The 21,769-nt window shown below is 58.9% G+C and overlaps 1 protein-coding gene across 4 annotated transcripts; it reads left to right on the top strand.

Moving 5' to 3' along the window:
- The first annotated feature begins 133 nt into the window (after positions 1-133).
- On the top strand, positions 134-20,742 carry LOC136284526 (26S proteasome regulatory subunit 6B). Of its 4 annotated transcripts, none has more exons than XM_066174874.1 (11): positions 135-239; positions 1,477-1,575; positions 2,932-3,118; positions 5,333-5,479; positions 7,860-7,969; positions 11,116-11,209; positions 14,551-14,718; positions 16,684-16,760; positions 17,874-18,042; positions 19,696-19,751; positions 20,504-20,742. In XM_066174874.1, the coding sequence occupies exons 1-11, from the start codon at positions 204-206 to the stop codon at positions 20,615-20,617; spliced, it is 1,257 nt and encodes a 418-aa protein (XP_066030971.1). In that variant the 5' UTR covers positions 135-203; the 3' UTR covers positions 20,618-20,742. The 4 variants fall into 4 exon arrangements, with proteins under 4 accessions (XP_066030970.1, XP_066030971.1, XP_066030973.1 ...); XM_066174876.1 differs by lacking the exon at positions 20,504-20,742 and adding an exon at positions 20,410-20,456; XM_066174875.1 differs by lacking the exon at positions 20,504-20,742 and adding an exon at positions 19,859-19,950 and having other exon boundaries at positions 19,696-19,785.
- The last annotated feature ends 1,027 nt before the right edge of the window (positions 20,743-21,769 follow it).

Below are 21,769 nucleotides of genomic sequence, written 5' to 3'. Positions count from 1 at the left end.
GGGCCGAGCGCGGAGCTCACCGGGCCCTCCTGATTTGCCACTTAAACTGGTTTAAACTGGTTTAAACTGGTTTAAACTGGTTTCAACCCGGGAGCTCCGGCCCGTCCCCCTCCGGCCGCGCATGCGCGGCGGAGCCCTGGCGCCGTGACGTCAGCGCGCCGCGCCGTCGCGCCGACGTCACTTCCGCCGCGCGCGCCGTGACGATGGAGGAGCTGGGGCTGCTCGGGGAGAAGCCGCAGGTGCGGGGGGAGCCCCCAAAAAAACCCCAAAAAACCCCAAAATTGCCCCAAAATCCTCCCGGGGGGGGGTGGGGAACGCGCGGGGCGCCCCAGGGACCCCGGAAAGGGCCCGAGGGACCGGAGGGGGGGGCGGGGAGGAGGGGCGCGGCCGGCGCTGGTTGAGACCCCGCCCCCTTTCCCAGGCCACGCCCAGCCCCGGGTTTGGCCGAGCCCCTTTGTTGGGCGGCGCCAATGGGTGCCCCGCCCCCAGGATTTGGAGTCCCCGCCCCCAATCTTGACTCTCTCCCTTCACCTGTCTCACCTGTCCTGTCCCTCACCTGTTCTCCACCTGTCCCGTGTCTCACCTGTCGTGTCCCCACCTGTCTCACCTGTCCCGTCTCACCTGTTGTGTCCTCACCTGTTCTCCACCTGTCTCACCTGTCCCGTCTCACCTGTCCCATCCCCCACCTGTTCTTCACCTGTCCCACCTGTCCCATCTCAGCTGTCCCATCCCCCACCTGTTCTCCACCTGTCTCACCTGTCCCGTCTCACCTGTCGTGTCCCCACCTGTCTCACCTGTCCCGTCTCACCTGTCCCATCTCTCACCTGTCTCACCTCTCCCTTAATCTGTCTCCCCGGTTTCCCTTGCCTCACCTGTGCTGTCCCCACCTGTTCTCCACCTGTCCCGTGTCTCACCTGTCGTGTCCCTCACCTGTTCTCCACCTGTCTCACCTGTCCTGTGTCTCACCTGTCGTGTCCTCACCTGTCTCACCTGTCCTGTCTCACCTGTCGTGTCCCCACCTGTCCCACGTGTCCCGTCTCACCTGTCGTGTCCTCACCTGTCTCACCTGTCCTGTCTCACCTGTCGTGTCCCCACCTGTCCCACGTGTCCCGTCTCACCTGTCGTGTCCTCACCTGTCTCACCTGTCCTGTCTCACCTGTCGTGTCCCCACCTGTCCCGTCTCACCTGTCGTGTCCCCACCTGTCTCACCTGTCCCATCTCACCTGTCCCGTCTCACCTGTCCCATCTCTCACCTGTCTCACCTCTCCCTTAATCTGTCTCCCCGGTTTCCCTTGCCTCACCTGTGCTGTCCCCACCTGTCTCTCACCTGTTTTCATCTCACCTGTCCTGTCTCACCTGTCCCATACCTGTGCTGTCTCACCTGAGCTGTCTCCCCTGTCTCACCTGCGTGTCTCACCTGTCCTTTAGCCGTGCCCTTACCTGTCCCGTCTCACCTGTCCCGTCTCACCTGTGCAGGACGATGTCCCGGCCTCGGCCGCCCCTCGGCCCCTCCCCGGCCTTTCCTTCCTGGTGCCCGAACCCGAGGACCTGGAGGACCTGTACAGCAGGTACAAGGTGAGTGGCGCACCTGGGGACAGGTGAGACGCACCTGGGGACAGGTGTGATACACCTGGGGACGGGTGAGGGGGGTTACAAGATCTGTACAGCAGCTACAAGGCGAGTGTCGCGTACCTGAGGACAGGTGAGGTTACCTGCGCAGCTGGTACAAGGTGAGTGGCACACCTGGGCACACCTGAGGGACACCTGGAGGTGCAGGAGGAGCTTGATGTGCCCAATGTCCCCGATGGCTCAGGTGTCTCTCAGGTGTCTCTCAGGTGTCTCAGGTGTCTCTCAGGTGTCTCTCAGGTGTCTCTCAGGTGTCTCTCAGGTGTCTCTCAGGTGTCTCAGGTGTCTCTCAGGTGTCTCAGGTGTCTCTCAGGTGTCTCAGGTGTCTCTCAGGTGTGTCTCAGGTGTCTCAGGTGTCTCAGGTGTGTCTCAGGTGTCTCAGGTGTCTCAGGTGTCTCTCAGGTGTGTCTCAGGTGTCTCAGGTGTCTCAGGTGTCACAGGTGTCTCTCAGGTGTCTCTCAGGTGTCTCAGGTGTCTCAGGTGTCTCAGGTGTGTCTCAGGTGTCTCAGGTGTCTCAGGTGTCTCTCAGGTGTCTCAGGTGTCTCAGGTGTGTCTCAGGTGTGTCTCAGGTGTCTCAGGTGTCTCAGGTATCTCTCAGGTGTCTCAGGTGTCTCTCAGGTGTCTCAGGTGTCTCAGGTGTCTCAGGTCTCTCAGGTGTCTCTCAGGTGTCTCTCAGGTGTATCTCAGGTGTCTCTCAGGTGTCTCAGGTGTATCTCAGGTGTGTCTCAGGTGTCTCAGGTGTATCTCAGGTGTCTCTCAGGTGTCTCAGGTGTCTCTCAGGTGTCTCAGGTGTCTCAGGTGTCTCTCAGGTGTCTCAGGTGTGTCTCAGGTGTGTCCCTCACCTGTCTCACCTGCAGAAGCTGCAGCAGGAGCTGGAGTTCCTGGAGGTGCAGGAGGAGCCCAATGCCCCCAATGGCTCAGGTGTCTCAGGTGTCTCTCAGGTGTTTCTCACCTGGCTCAGGTGTGTCACTCACCTGTCTCACCTGCAGAAGCTGCAGCAGGAGCTGGAGTTCCTGGAGGTGCAGGAGGAGCCCAATGCCCCCAATGGCTCAGGTGTCTCTCAGGTGTCTCAGGTGTCTCTCAGGTGTCTCAGGTGTCTCTCAGGTGTCTCTCAGGTGTCTCTCAGGTGTCTCAGGTGTCTCTCAGGTGTCTCAGGTGTCTCAGGTGTCTCAGGTGTCTCTCAGGTGTCTCTCAGGTGTCTCAGGTGTCTCTCAGGTGTCTCAGGTGTCTCTCAGGTGTCTCTCAGGTGTCTCAGGTGTCTCTCAGGTGTTTCTCACCTGGCTCAGGTGTGTCTCTCACCTGCAGAAGCTGCAGCAGGAGCTGGAGTTCCTGGAGGTGCAGGAGGAGTACATCAAGGACGAGCAGCGGAACCTGAAGAAGGAGTTCCTGCACGCGCAGGAGGAGGTGAAGCGCATCCAGAGCATCCCGCTGGTCATCGGCCAGTTCCTGGAGGCCGTGGACCAGAACACCGCCATCGTCGGCTCCACCACAGGTGAGCCAGCGCACCTGGGCACAGGTGAGACACACCTGGGACAGGTGAGGGTCACGGGGGTTTGGGGGTTGGGGTTGTCCCCGCTGGTCATCGGCCAGTTCCTGGAGGCCGTGGACCAGAACACTGCCATCGTCGGCTCCACCACAGGTGAGCCAGCGCACCTGGGCACAGGTGAGACACACCTGGGCACACCTGGGACAGGTGAGGGTCACGGGGGTTTGGGGGTTGGGGTTGTCCCCGCTGGTCATCGGCCAGTTCCTGGAGGCCGTGGACCAGAACACCGCCATTGTCGGCTCCACCACAGGTGAGACACACCTGGGCACACACCTGGGCACACCTGGGCACAGGTGAGACACACACCTGGGCACAACCACAAAACCTCACCTGCTGCGATCCCAGGTGTGACCCCAGGCGTGGTCCCGGACAGGTGAGCCCAGTTAGGTGTGACCTCAGACAGGTGTGACCCTCAGGTGATCCCAGTCAGGTGTTACCTGCCCAGGTGATCCCAGGTGTTTCGTGCCCAGGTGTTGGCCCAGATGTGACCCCATTGAGGTGTTACTTGCCCAGGTGTGTCTCCGGGTATTCTCAGGTGTTACCTGTCCCAGGTGTGACCCCATTCAGGTGTCACCTGTGCCAGGTGTGTCCCCACTCAGGTGTGTCCCCAGCTGTCCCCCAGCTGTCACCTGTTTGAGGTGTCACCTGTCCCAGGTGCGTCCCCACCTGTCCCTTGGCCATCACCTGTCCCAGCTGTCACCTGTCCCAGGTGTGTCCCCAGCTGTCCCCCGGCCATCACCTGTCCCAGGTGTCACTTGTCCAGGCGTGATCCTGTTCAGGTGTACACCTGCCTGGGCGTTACCCCAGGTGTCACCTGTCCCAGGTGTGTCCCCATTCAGGTGTGTCCCCAGCTGTTCCCCAGGTGTCACCTGTCCCAGGTGTGTCCCCATTCAGGTGTGTCCCCAGCTGTCCCCCAGGTGTCACCTGTCCCAGGTGTGTCCCCATTCAGGTGTGACCCCACCTGTCCCCCAGGTGTCACCTGTCCCAGGTGTGTCCCCATTCAGGTGTGACCCCACCTGTCCCCTGGCTGTCACCTGTCCCAGGTGTGTCCCCATTCAGGTGTGTCCCCAGCTGTCCCCCGGCCGTCACCTGTCCCAGGTGTCACCTGTCCAGGCGTGATCCTGTTCAGGTGTACACCTGCCTGGGCGTTACCCCAGGTGTCACCTGTCCCAGGTGTGTCCCCACCTGTCCCCCAGCTGTCACCTGTCCCAGGTGTCACCTGTCCCAGGTGTGACCCCATTCAGGTGTGACCCCACCTGTCCCCCGGCCGTCACCTGTCCCAGGTGTGTCCCCACCTGTCCCCCGGCCGTCACCTGTCCCAGGTGTCACCTGTCCCAGGTGTGACCCCACCTGTCCCCCGGTCGTCACCTGTCCCAGGTGTGTCCCCATTCAGGTGTGTCCTCAGCTGTCCCCCAGGTGTCACCTGTCCCAGGTGTGACCCCATTCAGGTGTGTCCCCAGCTGTCCCCCAGGTGTCACCTGTCCCAGGTGTGTCCTCATTCAGGTGTGAACCCACCTGTCCCCCAGGTGTCACCTGTCCCAGGTGTGACCCCATTCAGGTGCGCCCCCACCTGTCTCCCAGGTGTCACCTGTCCCAGGTGTGTCCCCATTCAGGTGTGTCCCCAGCTGTCCCCCGGCCGTCACCTGTCCCAGGTGTGTCCCCATTCAGGTGTGTCCCCAGCTGTCCCCCAGGTGTCACCTGTCCCAGGTGTGACCCCATTCAGGTGTGTCCCCAGCTGTCCCCCAGGTGTCACCTGTCCCAGGTGTGACCCCATTCAGGTGTGACCCCAGCTGTCCCCTGGCCGTCACCTGTCCCAGGTGTCACCTGTCCCAGGTGTGACCCCATTCAGGTGTGTCCCCAGCTGTCCCCCGGCCGTCACCTGTGCCAGGTGTGTCCCCACTCAGGTGTGTCCCCAGCTGTCCCCCGGCCGTCACCTGTCCCAGGTGTCACCTGTCCAGGCATGATCCTGTTCAGGTGTACACCTGCCTGGGCGTTACCCCAGGTGTCACCTGTCCCAGGTATGTCCCCATTCAGGTGTGACCCCACCTGTCCCCCGGCCGTCACCTGTCCCAGGTGTCACCTGCCCAGGTGCGTCCCCACCCGTCCCCCGGCCGTCACCTGTCCCAGGTGTCACCTGCCCAGGTGCGTCTCTCCCCGCAGGTTCCAACTACTACGTGCGCATCCTGAGCACCATCGACCGCGAGCTGCTCAAGCCCAACGCCTCGGTGGCGCTGCACAAGCACAGCAACGCCCTGGTGGACGTGCTGCCGCCCGAGGCCGACAGCAGCATCATGATGCTGACCTCAGGTGAGGCACCTGGGCGCACCTGGGCGCACCTGGGCGCACCTGGGCGCACCTGGGATACATAAATCATCGTTTTGGGTTAAAAAAACGGGGTTTGGGGGTCGCGGTTAACGCCCCGGTGGACGTGCTGCCGCCCGAGGCCGACAGCGGCGTCGTGGTGCTGACCTCAGGTGAGGCACCTGGGTGCACCTGGGCGCACCTGGGCACACCTGGGCACACCTGGGCACACCTGGGGGCTGAAAAATGGGGTTTGGGGCCCAAAACGTGGCTTCTGGGGCCAACATGAAGGTCTGGCCCAGTCGGTCCCAGTCCTATCCCAGTCTCATCCCAGTCTCATCCCAGTCCGTCCCAGTTCCCCCAAACTGGTCCCAGTGACCCCAGACTGGTCCCAGTTGACCCCAGACTGGTCCCAGTGACCCCAAACTGGTCCCAGTTGACCCCAGACCGGCCCCAGTGACCCCAGACTGGTCCCAGTGACCCCAAACTGGTCCCAGTTGACCCCAGACTGGTCCCAGTTGACCCCAGACTGGTCCCAGTTGACCCCAGACTGGTCCCAGTTGACCCCAGACTGGTCCCAGTTGACCCCAGACTGGTCCCAGTGACCCCAAACCGGTCCCAGTTGACCCCAGACTGGTCCCAGTTGGTCCTAAACCGGCCCCAGTGACCCCAGACTGGCCCCAGTGACCCCAAACTGGTCCCAGTGACCCCAAACCGGTCCCAGTGACCCCAGACTGGTCCCAGTTGACCCCAGACTGGTCCCAGTTGACCCCAGACCGGTCCCAGTTGGTCCCAGTGACCCCAGACCGGCCCCAGTTGACCCCAGACCGGCCCCAGTGACCCCAGACTGGTCCCAGTTGACCCCAAACTGGTCCCAGTTGACCCCAAACTGGCCCCAGTTGACCCCAGACCGGTCCCAGTTGGTCCCAGTGACCCCAGACCGGTCCCAGTGACCCCAGACCGGCCCCAGTGACCCCAGACCGGTCCCAGTTGGTCCCAGTGACCCCAGACCGGTCCCAGTGACCCCAGACCGGCCCCAGTGACCCCAGACCGGTCCCAGTTGACCCCAGCCTGGTCCCAGTTGGTCCCAGACCGGCCCCAGTTGACCCCAGACCAGTCCCAGTTGGTCCCAGTTGACCCCAGACCAGTCCCAGTTGGTCCCAGTTGACCCCAGACCGGTCCCAGTTGGTCCCAGTTGGCCCCAGACCGGCCCCAGTGACCCCAGACCGGCCCCAGTGACCCCAGACCGGTCCCAGTTGGTCCCAGTTGGCCCCAGACCGGTCCCAGTTGGTCCCAGTGACCCCAGACCGGTCCCAGTGACCCCAGACCGGCCCCAGTGACCCCAGACCGGTCCCAGTTGGTCCCAGTTGACCCCAGACCGGTCCCAGTTGGTCCCAGTTGACCCCAGACCGGTCCCAGTTGGTCCCAGTTGGCCCCAGACCGGTCCCAGTTGGTCCCAGTTGGCCCCAGACCGGTCCCAGTTGGTCCCAGTTGACCCCAGACCGGTCCCAGTTGACCCCAAACTGGCCCCAGTTGACCCCAAACTGGTCCCAGTTGACCCCAGACCGGTCCCAGTTGGTCCCAGTGACCCCAGACCGGTCCCAGTGACCCCAAACTGGTCCCAGTTGACCCCAGACCGGTCCCAGTTGGTCCCAGTGACCCCAGACCGGTCCCAGTTGGTCCCAGTTGGCCCCAGACCGGTCCCAGTTGGTCCCAGTGACCCCAGACCGGCCCCAGTGACCCCAGACCGGCCCCAGTGACCCCAGACCGGTCCCAGTTGGTCCCAGTTGACCCCAGACCGGCCCCAGTTGGTCCCAGTTGACCCCAGACCGGTCCCAGTTGGTCCCAGTTGGCCCCAGACCGGTCCCAGTTGGTCCCAGTTGGCCCCAGACCGGTCCCAGTTGGTCCCAGTTGACCCCAGACCGGTCCCAGTTGACCCCAAACTGGCCCCAGTTGACCCCAAACTGGTCCCAGTTGACCCCAGACCGGTCCCAGTTGGTCCCAGTGACCCCAGACCGGTCCCAGTTGGTCCCAGTTGGCCCCAGACCGGTCCCAGTTGGTCCCAGTGACCCCAGACCGGTCCCAGTGACCCCAAACTGGTCCCAGTTGACCCCAGACCGGTCCCAGTTGGTCCCAGTGACCCCAGACCGGTCCCAGTTGGTCCCAGTTGGCCCCAGACCGGTCCCAGTTGGTCCCAGTTGACCCCAGACCGGTCCCAGTTGGTCCCAGTGACCCCAGACCGGCCCCAGTGACCCCAGACCGGCCCCAGTGACCCCAGACCGGTCCCAGTTGGTCCCAGTTGACCCCAGACCGGCCCCAGTTGGTCCCAGTGACCCCAGACCGGCCCCAGTGACCGCAGCAGCGCCCCCGTGTGCCCCGTCCCCAGACCAGAAGCCGGACGTGGTGTACGCCGACATCGGCGGCATGGACATCCAGAAGCAGGAGGTGCGCGAGGCCGTCGAGCTGCCCCTCACGCACTTCGAGCTCTACAAGCAGGTGAGGACGCGGGGTGACCTCCAGGGGAGCTCCAGGTGAGCTCCAGGTGAGGCCGCCGGGGTTCCTGGTGGTCTCCGGGGGGTTCCCGGTGGGATTTTTGGGGGTTCCTGGAGGTATTTTGGGTTCCTGGTGGTCTCCATGGGGTTTCCGTGTCTTTTTTTGGGGGTTCCTGGTGGTCTCCATGGGGTTTCTGGAGATGTTTTGAGGTTCCTGGTGATCTCCATGGGGTTTCTGGGTCTTTTTGGGGGTTCCTGGTGGTTTCCATGGGGTTTCTGGGTCTTTTTTGAGGTTCCTGGTGGTCTCCATGGGGTTTGTGGAGATATTTTTGAGGTTCCTGGTGGTTTCCATGGAGTTCTTGGAGATGTCTTGAGGTTCCTGGTGGTCTCCATGGGGATTCTGCGTCTTTTTGGGGGTTCCTGGTGGTCTCCATGGGGATTCTGGGTCTTTTTTTGAGGTTCCTGGTGGTCTCTGTGGGGTTTCTGGAGATGTTTTGAGGTTCCTGGTGGTTTCCATGGGGTTTCTGGGTCTTTTTTGAGGTTCCTGGTGGTCTCCGTGGGGTTCCTGATGGGATTTTGGGGGTTCCTGGAGATGTTTTGGGTTCCTGGTGGTCTCCATGGGGTTTCTGGAGATGTTTTGAGGTTCCTGGTGGTCTCCATGGGGTTTCTGGAGTTGTTTTGGGTTCCTGGTGGTCTCCATGGGGTTTCTGGAGATATTTTTGAGGTTCCTGGTGGTCTCCATGGAGTTTCTGGGTCTTTTTTTGAGGTTGCTGGTGGTCTCCATGAGGTTTCTGGGTCTTTTTTCGGGGTTCCTGGTGGTCTCCATGGGGTTTCTGGAGATATTTTTGAGGTTCCTGGTGGTTTCCATGGGGTTCTTGGAGATGTTTTGAGGTTCCTGGTGGTCTCCATGGGGATTCTGGGTCTTTTTGGGGGTTGCTGGTGGTCTCCGTGAGGTTTTTGGGTCTTTTTTTGAGGTTCCTGGTGGTCTCCATGGGGTTTCTGGAGATGTCTTGAGGTTCCTGGTGGTCTCCATGGAGTTTCCGGGTCTTTTTTTGAGGTTCCTGGTGGTCTCCGTGAGGTTCCTGGTGGGATTTTGGGGGTTCCTGGTGGTATTTTGGGTTCCTGGTGGTCTCCATGGGATTTCTGGGTCTTTTTTGGGGGCTCCTGGTGGTCTCCATGAGGTTTCTGGAGATGTCTTGAGGTTCCTGGTGGTCTCCATGGGGATTCTGGGTCTTTTTGGGGGTTCCTGGTGGTCTCCGTGAGGTTTCTGGGTCTTTTTGGGGGTTCCTGGTGGTCTCCATGGGGTTTCTGGAGATGTTTTGAGGTTCCTGGTGGTCTCCGGGGGGTTCCCGGTGGGATTTTTGGGGGTTCCTGGAGGTATTTTGGATTCCTGGTGGTCTCCATGGGGTTTCCGTGTCTTTTTTTGGGGGTTCCTGGTGGTCTCCATGGGGTTTCTGGAGATGTTTTGAGGTTCCTGGTGATCTCCATGGGGTTTCTGGGTCTTTTTGGGGGTTCCTGGTGGTTTCCATGGGGTTTCTGGGTCTTTTTTGAGGTTCCTGGTGGTCTCCATGGGGTTCCTGATGGGATTTTGGGGGTTCCTGGAGATGTTTTGGGTTCCTGGTGGTCTCCATGGGGTTTCTGGAGATGTTTTGAGGTTCCTGGTGGTCTCCATGGGGTTTCTGGAGTTGTTTTGGGTTCCTGGTGGTCTCCATGAGGTTTCTGGGTCTTTTTTGGGGGTTACTGGTGGTCTCCGGGGGGTTCCCGGTGGGATTTTTGGGGGTTCCTGGAGGTATTTTGGATTCCTGGTGGTCTCCATGGGGTTTCTGGGTCTTTTGTTGAGGTTCTTGGTGGTTTCCATGGGGTTCTTGGAGATGTCTTGAGGTTCCTGGTGGTCTCCATGGGGATTCTGCGTCTTTTTGGGGGTTCCTGGTGGTCTCCATGAGGTTTCTGGGTCTTTTTTGAGGTTCCTGGTGGTCTCCATGGGGTTCCTGATGGGATTTTGGGGGTTCCTGGAGATGTTTTGGGTTCCTGGTGGTCTCCATGGGGTTTCTGGAGATGTCTTGAGGTTCCTGGTGGTCTCCATGGGGTTTCTGGGTCTTTTTTTGAGGTTCCTGGTGGTCTCCGTGGGGTTCCTGATGGGATTTTGGGGGTTCCTGGAGATGTTTTGGGTTCCTGGTGGTCTCCATGGAGTTTCCGTGTCTTTTTTCGGGGTTCCTGGTGGTCTCCATGGGGTTTCTGGAGATATTTTTGAGGTTCCTGGTGGTTTCCATGGGGTTCTTGGAGATGTCTTGAGGTTCCTGGTGGTCTCCATGGGGTTTCCGTGTCTTTTTTTGGGGGCTCCTGGTCGTCTCCATGGGGTTTCTGGAGATGTTTTGAGGTTCCTGGTGGTCTCCATGGGGAATCTGCGTCTTTTTGGGGGTTCCTGGTGGTCTCCATGGGGATTCTGGGTCTTTTTTTGAGGTTCCTGGTGGTCTCTGTGGGGTTTCTGGAGATGTTTTGAGGTTCCTGGTGGTTTCCATGGGGTTTCTGGAGATGTTTTGGGTTCCTGGTGGTCTCCATGGGGTTTCTGGGTCTTTTTTGAGGTTCCTGGTGGTCTCCATGGGGTTCCTGATGGGATTTTGGGGGTTCCTGGAGATGTTTTGGGTTCCTGGTGGTCTCCATGGGGTTTCTGGAGATGTTTTGGGTTCCTGGTGATCTCCATGGGGTTTCTGGAGATGTTTTGGGTTCCTGGTGGTCTCCATGGGGTTTCTGGGTCTTTTTTGAGGTTCCTGGTGGTCTCCATGGGGTTTCTGGGTCTTTTTTTGAGGTTCCTGGTGGTCTCCATGGGGTTTCTGGGTCTTTTTTCGGGGTTCCTGGTGGTCTCCATGGGGTTTCCGGGTCTTTCTGGGGGTTCCTGGTGGTCTCCATGGATCCCTGGTGGGATTTCTGGAGATATTTTGGGTTCCCGGTGTTCTCCATGGATCCCTGGTGGGATTTCTGGAGATGTCCATGGATCCCTGGTGGGATTTCTGGAGATATTTTGGGTTCCTGGTGTTCTCCATGGATCCCCGGTGGGATTTCTGGAGATGTTTTGGGTTCCTCCCGCTCTCCCGGGGGTTCCTGGCGTCGCCCGCCCAGGTGATCTCACCTGCGTCCCCCTCCCCCCCCCAGATCGGGATCGACCCCCCGCGGGGGGTGCTGATGTACGGCCCCCCCGGCTGCGGGAAGACCATGCTGGCCAAGGCCGTGGCCCACCACACCACAGGTGAGACCTGGGGTCACCTGGGCAGGTGTGGGGTCACCTGGGCGGGGTTTGGGGTCACCTGGGCCGGTTTGGGGTCACCTGGGGCAGGTGTGGGGTCACCTGGGCGGGGTTTGGGGTCACCTGGGCGGGGTTTGGGGTCACCTGGACGGGGTTTGAGGTCACCTGGGTGGGGTTTGAGGTCACCTGGATGGGGTTTGGGGTCACCTGGGCAGGTGTGGGGTCACCTGGGCGGGGTTTGGGGTCACCTGGGCAGGTTTGGGGTCACCTGGGTGGGGTTTGAGGTCACCTGGGCCGGTTTGGGGTCACCTGGGGCAGGTGTGGGGTCACCTGGATGGGGTTTGGGGTCACCTGGGCGGGGTTTGGGGTCACCTGGGGCAGGTTTGGGGTCACCTGGGTGGGGTTTGGGGTCACCTGGGTGGGGTTTGGGGTCACCTGGGCGGGGTTCGGGGTCACCTGGGCGGGGTTTGGGGTCACCTGGGCAGGTTTGGGGTCACCTGGAGGGATCTCCATGGATTCCTGGCAGGATCCTGGGGGTTCCTGGTGGTCTCCATGGGATTCCCGGAGATATTTTGAGGTTCCTGGTGCTCTCCATGGGGTTTCAGGAGATATTTTGTGTTCCTGGTTCTCTCCCTGGGATTCCTGGAGATGTTTTTGGGTTCCTGGTGGTCTCCATGAGTTTCCTGGAGATGTTTTGAGTTCCTGGTCATCTCCCTGGGGTTCCCAGAGATGTTTTGGGTTCCTGGTGGTCTTTATGGGATTTCAGAAGATGTTTTGAGTTCCTGGTGCTCTCCATGGGGTTCCCAGAGATGTGTTGGGTTCCTGGTGGTCTTTATAGGATTTCAGGAGATGTTTTTGGGTTCCTGGTGCTCTCCCTGAATTCCCGGAGGGATTTTTGGGATTCCTGGAGATGTTTTTGGGTTCCTGGTGCTCTCCCTGGGATTCCCGGAGATATTTTGAGGTTCCTGGTGCTCTCCATGGGGTTCCCAGAGATGTTTTGAGTTCCTGGTGGTCTTTATGGGATTTCTGGAGATATTTTGAGGTTCCTGGTGCTCTCCATGGGGTTCCCAGAGATGTTTTGAGTTCCTGGTGGTCTTTATGGGATTTCTGGAGATATTTTGAGGTTTCTGGTGCTCTCCATGGGGTTTCAGGAGATATTTTGAAGTTCCTGGTGCTCTCCATGGGGTTCCTGGAGATATTTTGAAGTTCCTGGTGCTCTCCATGGGGTTTCAGGTGATGTTTTGAGTTCCTGATGGTCTCCATGGAGTTTCAGGAGATGTTTTGAGGTTCCTGGTGCTCTCCACGGGATTCCTGGAGATATTTTGAAGTTCCTGGTGCTCTCCCTGGGGTTCCCAGAGATGTTTTGAGTTCCTGGTGGTCTTTATGGGATTCATGGAGATGTTTTGAGTTCCTGGTGCTCTCCCTGGGATTCCTGGAGATGTTTTTGGGTTCCTGGTGGTCTCCATGAGTTTCCAGGAGATATTTTGAGTTCCTGGTCATCTCCCTGGGGTTCCCGGAGATGTTTTGAGTTCCTGGTGGTCTTTATGGGATTTCTGGAGATGTTTTTGGGTTCCTGGTGCTCTCCCTGGGGTTCCAGGAGATATTTTGAGGTTCCTGGTGCTCTCCATGGGGTTTCAGGAGATATTTTGTGTTCCTGGTGGTCTCCATGAGTTTCCAGGAGATGTTTTGAGTTCCTGGTGCTCTCCATGGGGTTCCCGGAGATGTTTTTGAGTTCCTGATGGTCTCCATGAGTTTCCAGGAAATGTTTTGAGTTCCTGGTCATCTCCCTGGGATTCCCAGAGATGTTTGAGGTTCCTGGTGGTCTCCATGAGTTCCCAGGAGATGTTTTTGAGTTCCTGGTGCTCTCCATGGGGTTCCCGGAGATGTTTTGAGTTCCTGGTGGTCTCCATGGAGTTTCAGGAGATATTTTGAGGTTCCTGATGCTCTCCATGAGTTTCCAGGAGATATTTTGAGTTCCTGGTGGTCTCCATGGGGTTCCTGGAGATGTTTTTGAGTTCCTGATGGTCTCCATGGGGTTCTAGGAGATGTTTTGAGGTTCCTGGTGCTCTCCATGAGTTTCCAGGAGATATTTTGAGTTCCTGATGCTCTCCATGGAGTTTCAGGAGATATTTTGAGGTTCCTGGTGCTCTCCATGGAGTTTCAGGAGATATTTTGAGTTCCTGATGCTCTCCATGGAGTTTCAGGAGATATTTTGAGGTTCCTGGTGCTCTCCATGAGTTTCCAAGAGATATTTTGAGGTTCCTGCTGCTCTCCATGGGGTTTCCGGAGATGTTTTTGTGTTCCTGATGCTCTCCGTGAGTTTCCAGGAGATATTTTGAGTTCCTGGTGGTCTCCATGGGGTTCCCGGAGATGTTTTTGAGTTCCTGATGGTCTCCATGGGGTTCTAGGAGATGTTTTGGGGTTCCTGATGCTCTCCATGGAGTTTCAGGAGATATTTTGAGTTCCTGGTGCTCTCCATGGAGTTTCAGGAGATATTTTGAGGTTCCTGATGCTCTCCATGAGTTTCCAGGAGATATTTTGAGGTTCCTGGTGCTCTCCATGGGGTTTCAGGTGTTGTTTTGAGTTCCTGGTCATCTCCCTGGGGTTTCCGGAGATGTTTTGGGTTCCTGGTGCTCTCCACGGGATTCCTGGAGATGTTTTGAGGTTCCTGATGCTCTCCATGGAGTTTCAGGAGATATTTTGAGGTTCCTGGTGCTCTCCATGGAGTTTCCAGGAGATATTTTGAGGTTCCTGATGCTCTCCATGGGGTTTCAGGAGATATTTTGAGTTCCTGATGCTCTCCATGGGGTTTCAGGAGATATTTTGAGTTCCTGGTGCTCTCCCTGGGGTTCCCAGAGATGTTTTGAGTTCCTGGTGGTCTTTATGGGATTCATGGAGATGTTTTGAGTTCCTGGTGCTCTCCCTGGGATTCCTGGAGATGTTTTTGGGTTCCTGGTGGTCTCCATGAGTTTCTAGGAGATATTTTGAGTTCCTGGTCATCTCCCTGGGGTTCCCAGAGATGTTTTGAGTTCCTGGTCATCTCCGTGGGGTTTCAGGAGATGTTTTGAGTTCCTGGTGCTCTCCACGGGATTCCTGGAGATGTTTTGAGTTCCTGGTGCTCTCCATGGGGTTTCCGGAGATATTTTTTTGAGGTTCCTGGTGCTCTCCACGGGATTCCTGGACACACCTTTCCTTCCTTCTCCTCCCCCCGGATTCCCATTGGGATATTTTTTTTTTTGGGGGAGGTGTCGGTCAATCCCCCCTCCATTTCTCGGGTCACCATCCCCCCCTTGCCCCTCCCCCCCCTCACCGCCGGTTAAATTCCTCCCCCGCGGCGCGGGCAGCGGCGTTCATCCGCGTGGTGGGCTCGGAGTTCGTGCAGAAGTACCTGGGCGAGGGCCCGCGGATGGTGCGCGACGTCTTCCGCCTGGCCAAGGAGAACGCGCCCGCCATCATCTTCATCGACGAGATCGACGCCATCGCCACCAAGCGCTTCGACGCCCAGACCGGCGGTCAGCGCCTCGCCGGGAGCTGGGGGGGGGGGTTGGGGGGATTTGGGGGATTTTGGGGATTTTGGGGGGAATTTGGGGGATTTTGGGGGATTTTGGGGGAGATTTTGGGGAGTTTTGGGGGAAATTTGGGGGATTTTGGGGCATTTGGGGGGATTTGGGGGGGTTTTGGGGGGATTTGGGGGAAATTTGGGGGATTTAGGGGGGATTTGGGGGGAATTTGGGGGAATTTGGGGGATTTTGGATGGATTTTGAGTGGGTTTGGGGTGATTTGGGGGGAGTTTGGGGGATTTTGGGGAATTTTGGGGGAATTTGGGGGGATTTTGTGGAATTTTGGGGAGTTTTGGGGAGATTTTGGGGGAATTTGGGGAGTTTTGGGGGGAAATTTGGGGGGTTTTGGGGGGATTTTGGGGAGTTTTGGGGGGAAATTTGGGGGATTTTGGGGGGATTTGGAGGGATTTGGGGGGATTTTGGGGGGATTTGGGGGGATTTTGGGGGGATTTGGGGGAATTTTGGGGGCATTTTGGGGGATTTGGGGGATTTTGTGGAATTTTGGGGAATTTTGGGGGGATTTTGTGGAATTTTGGGGAATTTTGGGGGGATTTTTGGGGGGATTTTGGGGAGTTTTGGGGGAATTTGGGGGATTTTGGGGGGAAATTTGGGGGATTTTGGGGAAAAATTGGGGGTTTGGGGGGATTTGGGGGGATTTTGGGGGATTCTGGGGGAATTTGAGGTGGAATTTGAGGAATTTGGGGGGATTTTGGATGGATTTTGGAGGGATTTGGGGGGAATTTGGGGGGATTTGGGGGATTTTGGGGAGTTTTGGGGGATTTTGGGGAGTTTTGGGTGGATTCTGGGGGAATTTGAGGTGGAATTTGAGGGATTTGGGGGGATTTTGGGGGAGATTTTGGGGAGTTTTGGGGGGAAATTTGGGGGATTTTGGGGGAATTTGGGGCATTTGGGGGGATTTTTGGGGAGTTTTGGGGGATTTTGGGTGGATTCAGGGGGAATTTGAGGTGGAATTTGAGGGATTTGGGGGATTTTGGATGGATTTTGGAGGATTTGGGGGATTTTGGGGGATTTTGGGGAATTTTGGGGGGATTTTGGGGGGATTTTGGGGGGATTTTGGGGAGTTTTGGGGGAAATTTGGGGGATTTTGGGGAGTTTTGGGGGGATTTTGGGGGGATTTGGGGGGATTTTGGGGGGATTTTGGGGGGATTTGAGGTGGAATTTGGGGGAATTTGGGGGATTTTGGATGGAAGTTGAGAGGGTTTGGGGTGATTTCGGGGGATTTTGGGGGATTTTGGGGGGATTTTGGGGGATTTTGGGGGGATTTTGGGGAGTTTTGGGGGGATTTTGGGGGGATTTTGGGAGTTTTGGGGGATTTTGGGTGGATTCTGGGGGAATTTGAGGTGGAATTTGGGGGATTTTGGATGGATTTTGAGAGGGTTTGGGTGATTTTGGGTGATTTTGGGAGGAATTTGGGTGGAATTTGGGTGATTTTGGGGGGATTTTGGGCGATTTTGGGGGATTGTGAGGTGGAATTTGGGTTGAATTTGGGTGATTTTTGGTGGAATTTGGATGGACTTTGGTTTTAGGTGAAATTTGGGTGGTTTTTGGTGGATTTTGGGGGATTTTGGGAGATTTTGGGGCGGAATTTGGGGAGTTTTGGGTGATTTTGGGCAGAGTTGGGGTGATTTTGGCGTCACCTGGACGGCATTCAGGTGTTTCCGGGCGGATTTTGGGATCACCTGGGTGATTTCGGCCGGGATTCGGTGGAATTTTCGGTCGAGGAACCTTCTGGAGAACCTGGGGAAAGAAGCTCAGGAACACCTGGGCGGATTTCGGGCTCACCTGGGCGGATTTCGGGCTCACCTGGGCGGATTTTGGGTTGTTTCGGGTGGAATTCGGCCTCACCTGGCCGGAATTCCGGGGAATTACCCACAATCCCCGCGTTCCGCCCCAAAGCCGACCGCGAGGTGCAGCGGATCCTCCTGGAGCTCCTCAACCAGATGGACGGCTTCGACCAGAACGTCAACGTCAAGGTGAGCCCCAGGTGTGCTCCAGGTGTGCCCCAGGTGTGCCCCAGGTGTGCTCCAGGTGTGCTCCAGGTGACCACGCCCACCGCTCCTGGGGGCAGCCGGACTTGGAATTTTAGTCTTCCCGTGGTTCTGGAGGAATCCAGGTGCGCTCAGGTGTGTCCCTCACCTCTCACCTGGCTCCAGGTGATCATGGCCGTGAACTGTGCGCACACCTGGGCACACCTGGGCACACCTGGGCACACCTGGGCACACCTGGGCACACCTGGGCACACCTGGCTCAGAAATCCCGGGGGTTTTACAGGAATTTAATGGTTTGGGGAGGTCTCAGGTGTATCTCAGGTGTGTCCCTCACCTGTCGCCCAGGTGATCGTGGCCACGAACCGCGCCGACACCTGGGCACACCTGGGCACACCTGGGCACACCCGGGCACACCTGGGCACACCTGGGCACACCTGAGCACACCTGGGCACACCTGGGCACACCTGGCTCAGAAATCCCGGGGATTTTTCGGGGTTTTCTGGGGTTTTACGGCTGCGAGTGGACTCAGGTGTGTCCCTCACCTGTCGCCCAGGTGATCATGGCCACGAACCGCGCCGACACCCGGGCACACCTGGGCACACCTGGGCACACCCAGGCACACCTGGGCACACCTGGCTCAGAAATCCCGGGGATTTTTCGGGGTTTTAAGGGGTTTTACGGCTGCGAGTGGACTCAGGTGTGTCCCTCACCTGTCGCCCAGGTGATCATGGCCACGAACCGCGCCGACACCCGGGCACACCTGGGCACACCTGGGCACACCTGGGCACACCTGGGCACACCTGGCTCAGAAATCCCGGGGATTTTTCGGGGTTTTCTGGGGTTTTACGGCTGCGGGTGCTCTCAGGTGTGTCTCAGGTGTGTCCCTCACCTGTCGCCCAGGTGATCATGGCCACGAACCGCGCCGACACCCGGGCACACCCGGGCACACCTGGGCACACCTGGGCACACCCGGGCACACCTGGGCACACCTGGGCACACCTGGGCACACCTGGCTCAGAAATCCCGGGGATTTTTCGGGGTTTTCTGGGGTTTTACGGCTGCGAGTGGACTCAGGTGTGTCCCTCACCTGTCGCCCAGGTGATCATGGCCACGAACCGCGCCGACACGCTGGACCCGGCGCTGCTGCGCCCCGGGCGCCTGGACAGGAAGATCGAGTTCCCGCTGCCCGACCGGCGCCAGAAGCGCCTCATCTTCTCCACCATCACCGGGAAGATGAACCTGTCCGAGGAGGTGGACCTGGAGGACTGTATCCTGCACCTGGGCGCACCTGGGCGCACCTGGGGAGGGAGGAAAACGCACCTGGGCGCACCTGGGGGGGGTAAAAACGCACCTGGGGGGGTTAAAGACACACCTGAGGGGTTAAAGACACACCTGGGGGGTTAAAGACACACCTGAGGGGTTAAAAACGCACCTGGAGGGGTTAAAAACACACCTGAGGGGTTAAAAACGCACCTGGAGGGGTTAAAAACGCATCTGGAGGGGTTAAAAACACACCTGAGGGGTTAAAAACGCACCTGGAGGGGTTAAAAACGCATCTGGAGGGGTTAAAAACACACCTGGGCGCACCTGGGGAGGGAGGAAAACGCACCTGGGCGCACCTGGGGGGGGTAAAAACGCACCTGGAGGGATTAATAGCACACCTGGGGCACGTGGAGGGGTTAAAAACACACCTGGGGGGTTAAAGACACACCTGAGGGGTTAAAAACGCACCTGGAGGGATTAATAGCACACCTGGGGCACGTGGAGGGGTTAAAAACACACCTGGGGGGTTAAAGACACACCTGAGGGGTTAAAAACGCACCTGGAGGGGTTAAAAACACACCTGGGGGCACCTGGGGGGGGTAAAAACGCACCTGGGGGAGTTAAAAACACACCTGGGCGCACCTGGGGGGGTTAAAAACACACCTGGGGACACCTGGAGGGGTTAAAAACGCACCTGAAGGGATTAAAAACACACCTGTAGGGATTAAAAACACACCTGGGGAGGTTAAAAACACACCTGGGTGGGGTAAAAACACATCTGGGCACACCTGGGGACACCTGGGGAGGGAGGAAAACACACCTGGGCACACCTGGATACACCTGGAGGGGTTGAAAACGCACCTGGGGGGGGTTAAAGACACACCTGGAGGGATTAAAAACACACCTGGGCACACCTGGGGACACCTGGAGGGGTTAAAAACACACCTGGAGGGATTAAAAACACACCTGGGCGCACCTGGGGGGGTAAAAACGCACCTGGGGGGGTTAAAAACACACCTGGGCGCACCTGGGGAGGCAGGAAAACGCACCTGGGCGCACCTGGGGGGGGGTAAAAACGCACCTGGAGGGATTAAAGACGCACCTGGGGACACCTGGAGGGGTTAAAAACACACCTGGGGGGTTAAAGACACACCTGAGGGGTTAAAAACGCACCTAGAGGGGTTAAAAACACACCTGGGGGCACCTGGGGGGGGTAAAAACGCACCTGGGGGAGTTAAAAACACACCTGGGCGCACCTGGGGGGGGTAAAAACGCACCTGGGGGGTTAAAAACGCACCTGGGGGGGTTGAAAACGCACCTGGGGGGGTTAAAAACGCACCTGGGGGGGTTGAAAACGCACCTGGGGGGGTTAAAAACGCACCTGGGGGGGTTGAAAACGCACCTGGGGACACCTGGGGCGGTTAAAAACACACCTGGGGGCACCGGGGATACACCTGGAGGGGCTGGGACACACCTGGCGGATGGGATCCAACACACCTGTGGGAGCCGGGGCACACCTGAGCACACCTGGATGTGCCAAGGACACACCTGGGGGGGGCATGGGGGCGCACCTGGGGGGTGGGATCCCTCACCTGCGCACACCTGGACACACCTGGCGCTCACCTGTGCTGGTTCCTTGACCCCGCCCCCGTCCCAGATGTGGCGCGGCCGGACAAGATCTCGGGGGCCGACATCAACTCCATCTGCCAGGAGGTGAGAGACACACCTGGGCGCAGGTGGGACACACCTGGGGGCAGGTGGGGACACCTGGAGACACACCTGGGACAGGTGGAGGACACCTGGGCACAGGTGGGACACACCTGGGGACACCCAGGAGAGGTGGGAGACACCTGGGGACACCTGGGGACAGGTGGGGCACACCTGGGGACAGGTGTGAGACATCTGGGGCCACACCTGGGACAGGTGGGACACACCTGGGATGGGGGGGGGACACCTGGAGACACACCTGGGACAGGTGTGGGGCACCTGGGGACACACCTGGGACAGGTGGGGACATACCTGGGGACACACCTGGGGACAGGTGTGACGCCAGGGACAGGTGGTGCAGGGGACACCTGGGACAGGTGTGACCAGAGGTGGCAAAGGTGACGCAGGCGTGGTTGTAGCTCAGTGTAGGTGACACTCAGGTGACACTCAGGTGACACAGGGCTGGCCGTGGGTGACACAGGTGACACTCAAGTGACACTCAGGTGACCCAGGTGACACTCAGGTGACACGGGGCGGGCTGTAGGTGGCACAGGTGACACTCAGGTGACCCAGGTGACACTCAGGTGACACGGGGCGGGCTGTAGGTGACACAGGTGACACCCAGGTGAGCCAGGTGACGCTCAGGTGACGTTACCTGGGGCAGGGCGGCATGCTGGCCGTGCGGGAGAACAGGTACAGGTGACACAGGTGACACTCAGGTGACCCAGGTGACGCTCAGGTGACGTTACCTGCGGCAGGGCGGCATGCTGGCCGTGCGGGAGAACAGGTACATCGTGCTGGCCAAGGACTTCGAGAAGGCGTACAAAACCGTCATCAAGAAGGACGAGCAGGAGCACGAGTTCTACAAGTGACGCCGCGGGGACGTTCCGCGCACCTGGGGACACCTGGGGACACCTGGGGGACACCTGGGGACACCTGGGACACCCGGGGGACACCTGGGGACACCTGGGGACGTTGGAATAAAGCTGAGACCCGAGCCGAGAGCGTTGGAGCTTTTTTTGGGGGGACACTGGGAGGGACTTGGGGACGTCACCTGGGGACATGGGGACACCTTGGGGACACCGGGAGGGACTTGGGGATACCTTGGGGACATGGGGACACCTTGGGGACATCACTGGGGGCTTGGGGACACCTTGGGGACACTCCTGGGGACATGGGGACACCCTTGCGACACCGGGAGGGACTTGGGGACACCTTGGGGACGTCACCTGGACCTGGGGACACCTTGAGGACACCGGGAGGGATTTGGGGACACTTTGGGGACATCACCGGGGTCTTGAGGACACCGGGAGGGACTTGGGGACATCACCTGGGGACATGGAGACACCTTGGGGACACCGGAAGGGACTTGGGGACACCTTGGGGACATGGGGACACCTTGGGGACACTGGGAGGGACTTGGGGACGTCACCTGGGGACATGGGGACACCCTGGGGACACCAGAAGGGACTTGGGGACACCTTGGGGACATGGGGACACCTTGGGGACATCACCGGGGACTTGGGGACACCTTGGGGACACTCCTGGGGACATGGGGACACCCTTGCAACACCGGAAGGGACTTGGGGACACCCTTGGGGACGTCACCTGGGCCTGGGGACACCTTGGGGACATGGGGAAGGATGTGGGGACACCTTGGGGACATCACCTGGGGACATGGGGACACCTTGGGGACACCGGGAGGGATTTGGGGACACCTTGGGGACATGGGGACACCTTGGGGACATCACTGGGGGCTTGGGGACACCTTGGGGACACTCCTGGGGACATGGGGACACCCTTGCGACACCGGGAGGGACTTGGGGACACCTTGGGGATGTCACCTGGACCTGGGGACACCGGGAGGGACTTGGGGACACCTTGGGGACGTCACCTGAGCCTGGGGACATTGGGAGGGACTTGGTGACACTTTGGGGACATCACCGGGGTCTTGAGGACACCGGGAGGGACTTGGGGACGTCACCTGGGGACATCGGGACACCCTGGGGACACCGGAAGGGACT

This window comes from Chamaea fasciata, unplaced genomic scaffold (genome assembly GCF_029207755.1).
Source record: "Chamaea fasciata isolate MVZ Bird 193981 ecotype frontalis unplaced genomic scaffold, bChaFas1.0.hap1 SCAF_1076, whole genome shotgun sequence".
Classification (NCBI taxonomy): domain Eukaryota; kingdom Metazoa; phylum Chordata; class Aves; order Passeriformes; family Sylviidae; genus Chamaea; species Chamaea fasciata.
The sequence above is the reverse complement of the archived record's forward strand: the minus strand, read 5'-3'. Positions and strand labels throughout refer to the sequence as shown.

Bases quoted from the DNA above. Each gene is read 5' to 3' on its own strand.
- LOC136284526 (XM_066174873.1), top strand. From the start codon at position 204: ATGGAGGAGCTGGGGCTGCTCGGGGAGAAGCCGCAG. The intron at 1,576-2,931 runs GTGAGTGGCGCA...TCTCACCTGCAG, and splicing joins ACCTGTACAGCAGGTACAAG to AAGCTGCAGCAGGAGCTGGA. The intron at 16,761-17,328 runs GTGAGCCCCAGG...CCTGTCGCCCAG, and splicing joins ACCAGAACGTCAACGTCAAG to GTGATCATGGCCACGAACCG.